The following is a 5,016-nucleotide window of genomic DNA, read 5'->3' as shown; positions in this document are numbered from 1 at the left end:
TGGACATTTTTCCTCCCTAGGTTCAGCACTTTGCATTTCTCCTTGTTGAACTGCATTCTGTTGTTTTCTGCCCACTTGTCCAACCTGTCCAGATCTGCTTGCAGCTGTTCCCTGCCCTCCGGCGTGTCCACATCTCCCCATAGCTTTGTGTCATCTGCAAACTTGGACAGAGTACATTTCACTCCCTTGTCCAAGTCACTGATGTAGACATTAAAGAGTATCGGTCCAAGGACCGAACCCTGCGGGACCCCACTGCCCACACCCTTCCAGGTCGAAACCGACCCATCCACCACGACTCTCTGGGTGCGACCCTCCAGCCAATTCGCCACCCACCGGACTGTGTAGTCATCCAAGTCACAGCCTCTTAACTTGTTCACCAGTATGGGGTGGGATACCGTATCGAAGGCCTTCCTGAAGTCTAAGTATACGACATCCACCCCTCATCCTGTGTCCAGGCGTTTCGTAACCTGGTCATAAAAAGAATCTAGATTGGTCAGGCACGATCTGCCTGCTACGAACCCGTGCTGGTTTCCCCTCATCATAATTTGTCCTGCCGGGCTCTCACAAATGTGAGCCTTGATAATTTTTTCAAAGACTTTGCCAAGGACGGAGGTGAGACTGACTGGCCTATAGTTGCCTGGATCCTCCTTCCTCCCCTTTTTGAAAATGGGGACCACGTTGGCCCTTTTCCAGTCCTCCGGGACTTGGCCTGTGCGCCACGAGCTTTCAAATATTCCCGCCAGTGCCTCTGCAATGATGTTGGCCAGTGCCTTCAGCACCCTCGGATGGAGCTCATCCGGGCCTGCTGACTTAAAGGCATCCAGTTTCAGATGTGCCACACAAGGGAAAAATATTCTACAAGCTTATCTTTATTTTATAGAAACCTAGAAAAATGATTAAAATCATAAGGCATATAATCCCTAGTTCTTCTTTAGCTCAATTCAGTGCAAATCAAGAGTAGTTTAACTTTCCATCATGTAAAAAAGATATAAAAAGTCAGAAGAGAATCAGACCCATATTTGTCAATGTTCCCTTTACCATGGCAGGGATTGAAAAAATTCAAATTTGCTGTATTTTCTTTCTTGTCCAAGACTGTGAGATAGTAATTGTGATTATCTAACTTCACAATGTTACTATGCTCTAAAATCAGAGCCACTTAGATTTATAAACTACAAGTGACACCTGCATTCCAGATCTCTACAAAACATACCTGAAGAAACATGTACAATACATTTGTACAAATCATATGATACTATCAAAGTTGCTTCTGCACCAAGTGGAGAATTCTGATCTTAATGTTATTTTTATCTACTATGCACTACTTATAGACATAGGTGCTCAAGACGTAGATAATCCGGCTTGAAGAATTAACCTTCTATGGGATACACACATACCCTACCTCATACAACAGTACCAAAAATTCATTAGAATAAGGTTCTTTATGTTTGATATATCTATGTTTAGCTGTCTGCCATGAAAGAGTACTGCCAAGTAGCTCATAAAACACCAGTACTAATTACTGAAAAACTACAGAAATCATCAACATTATCTTTTAAACTGGCTACTTCTACTGCCTTTCAAAATAAAATGTTGGTATCACATTTCTCCATCTGGTTCTTATTTCATTTGAGTTTGATGTATCATATTTCTAAATATTTTCTTGTAATCTACAATCTGCATTTTCATCATTAGGAATGATTATATAAACTGTTGACACCAAGAAAAACAAGTATTTTTCTTTTCAGATTTAATCTCTCACTAAAGCTCTCTTAGATGCTTAATAAGAATATAGTACCTCCAAATAGCTATTATAGTGTTTTTCATCATTTTAAAGATGTTGTAATATTACAAGTAATTTATATAACTAGAGCAGGTTTCAGCTGTAAACAGCACACTGTTTATAGTCACCTTACCATGTTCTACTAAGCGAATCAAATGCACTGTAAAGGTTACATGTAAAGCTCAAATTTAGTTAGAAATTAAAATAAGGAGACAAGAATAGTATTATAACAGAGAATCATCATCCCTGTTCTAATAGAATACACCTCAAGTTATAACAGACAGATCATAAATGGTGTTCTTGTATTAAAAAAACAAACACATTTGAAATTTCATATTGTGTACATTTTCTGTATATAAAAGTTTAACAAATGTAGAGCTTCTAAAGTCTAAAGTGTACCCAAAATCTTTTATGTGCAAACATGTCTTATTCTGTGTCCCTTAATATTGCTGATTCACATCTACATACCTGCTATTAGTATCGCTCAGGGCATCTGCTTTGTTCTTCTGCTTGGAATAAATGTATTTAGCAGATCGTTTGCGCCGAAACTGGTGCGAAAGAGTCCTGAATTGTCCCCGTGTCCTACAGTCTGCAAACACAGTAATTCAGGCTGATATTATTCCTGCAAACACTAATTTTCACAGAGAAAGTGCATAGAAACTCTTTGTCCAGCTGCTTAGATAAGGCTTAAGTAGGCTTATTCTCAAGCTCCACTGAAGTGAATAGGATTTGTTTCTGTGCCTAAAATTAAACATATATACCTCGATTTTTTTCTCTGAATTAGGACTTTATATCTTTTTGTATTTTACATACTGTTTTCCTTTTTTTAATCAAGCTTGACTGTTTCACTGGAAAAAGAAAGGACAAAACTATTAAAAAAAAATCTTTCTTATGGGTAACCCAGTCAGATTTTACTATTTTATGCAACAAACAATATATAGAGTGATTTTCTACTATAATATATGCTGCACCATGTTACAATGATACAAAAATGAGAGGGGGAAAAAACCTGAAAAACTATGGAAGCAAAATGGTGAGTTTATAAAAAGTTCTAAAGCATCAGGATCAGTCTTTTTGAGTTGAATGGCCTCACTCTTATGGGCTTACATTTTCAAGTAGACCTCTAATAACAAGACTGTTGATTTTGCTTGTACAGCTGTTTCCTTATTTAAGAAAAATGTCTTGGCAAATAGGGTTATTAGCTACAGACCTATATCTCAATGCAAAAATCATTGCTAGCACTTGACATGCAGTTGCAATTTTAGAAACCTCACTGAGCATCTAACCTATAACAACATGATACTATAGAAATTGTGATATTGATCAGCAAATTGAAATGTGAATCCAAAGGATCTAAACTCCTTCCCCAGAAAGACTAAAGTAGAAGTACATTTCCTTATGTGGCTAGCCTGTTCCTGCCCACTAACTTCAATAATGATTTGGACAATGGAATTAAGTTCACACTTAAGAGAAAAGTGCCCAGTTTTGGGCCCCATATTTCAAGAAAGATGTGGACAATTTGCAAGGCTCCAGCCCAGAGTAACAAAAATGATTAGGGGCCTAGAAGGCAAGATTTATGAGGACAGGCTGAAAGAATTCAGGTTACTTAGCTTGGAAAAAAGACGACTAGGTGGGATTTGATAAGAGTCTTCAAATATCTGAAGGGCAATTACAGACAAGATGGAGATGGGCTTTTCTCCATGGCCATAGTTAATCTCATTTTAAGTAACCTGGCTACCTGTTAATGCAATTATGGCACAATAAAAACAAGGAATAAGCCTGGTTGTGCATTTTGTGTAATAACTTTTTGACTGGTTCCCGTTGCACCTTAAATTGCACGTGTGCCCAGGCATCAGGCATCAATGGCTCCCAGCCTCAGTAGTGCAAGGGAGACATTGACTTCAATGCTCCCAAGGCTGGGAGTGCAGATCAGCTAACTGCTTCTCCCAGCTTTGGGGGTCCATCACAGTCAATGGCTCTGATGTGCAACTAAGGCAGCAGGCTCCGATTAGCTGCTGTTCCAGGCCACTAGGGTACAGAAAAACCTTCTGCTTCACCCTGTACGCTGGGAGCACAGATTACCTGGTCTGTACTCCCAGCGTCTTGGGTGCAGCAGCTGATCATGGCTCCCAGTGTCGAGGGCACATTTGAGTCATGGGCTGTGATGAGGCCATAAACTGGAGAGCCACAGCTGATGAGAGCTCCCAGCCTCAGGGGGCACACTGGAGTCAAGGGCCTGGGTGCACCCCTAAGGCTTGAAGATAGGATCAGCTGACTGGGTTGCTACTTGTCAGTGCAGGGGGAGCATGGGATCATGATCCTGGGCTCCTCCTGCAGTGTAATTTGGCCTGATTGGGATCTAATCCCTAATCCCACAATTATGCTTTCTGCCAGGCATGTATAGCATGGCAGGAAGTGTGATTGTTGGGATCATGCGTCAGATCCCACGGCACCTTCAACTGAATGTCTGCCAGAGGCGCAAAGTTATTTTCTCATGAGTCTGCTATTGCCAGTGCATGTATAACTTAATTTATGTTCAAAATAAAAATTGGCAGCACTCTTTCCCATGCTTGTGGCTGGAATCATTTATTTATGATGGCCCTAAGACCAACATAACAACTGGTAACAAGAGTAAGATTCCATGAGTGGGGCATGCATTAAATTAACCTAAAAAAAATCACTTTAATTATGAGTACTTGCAATCTGATGGAACCTAAAATGGGTACTAATACTGGAACAACTGGGACTTCTGACAGCACCCTGGAAGACTGGCCTACATATACAGAGCAGCTAGAGCAGGTTTTTTTAAAGTAAATGAGATTCCCCCATGGAAACATGTAGCGGCATTACTTAGGTAAATGGGAAAAAAAACACATGGTTTACTGCACAGCCTGCTCGCCCCAGAAAAGCCAGGAAGCAAAACCTAAGGAATTAGTGAAAACTGTTCAAGAGCATCTGGCACCTAACCCATTTATTACTGCAGAAAGGTTCAGGTTCCATAAAAGAAATAAGTTTGAAGATTAATCTATTTCCTCTTTTGTGACAAGAATTAAGGAAATTGCCAGAACACTGCAATTTTAAGGATGGACTTAATGAGGCCCTAAGAGACAGATTTGTGTATGGGTTACTTAATGAAGCCATACAAAAGAAATGCATTACAGAGGAAAACCTCACCTTCAAATATACTGCTGAGATCGGAATCCCTACGAAAACTGCAGCAAAGGATGCCATCGAAT

At 40.1% G+C, this 5,016-nt stretch overlaps 1 protein-coding gene across 1 annotated transcript in view; it reads right to left on the bottom strand.

The window, feature by feature from the left end:
* Positions 1 to 5,016, bottom strand: part of PXDNL (peroxidasin like) — a 352,571-nt gene that overhangs the window by 20,346 nt on the left and 327,209 nt on the right. Inside the window, exon 21 of the mRNA XM_014524383.2 lies at positions 2,249 to 2,369. Coding sequence (XP_014379869.1) covers positions 2,249 to 2,369 — 121 coding nt within the window. The remainder of the gene's footprint in view (positions 1 to 2,248; positions 2,370 to 5,016) is intronic.

Source organism: Alligator sinensis, unplaced genomic scaffold, assembly GCF_000455745.1.
Source record: "Alligator sinensis unplaced genomic scaffold, ASM45574v1 scaffold1007_1, whole genome shotgun sequence".
Taxonomy (NCBI): Eukaryota; Metazoa; Chordata; order Crocodylia; family Alligatoridae; genus Alligator; species Alligator sinensis.
The sequence above is the reverse complement of the archived record's forward strand: the minus strand, read 5'-3'. Positions and strand labels throughout refer to the sequence as shown.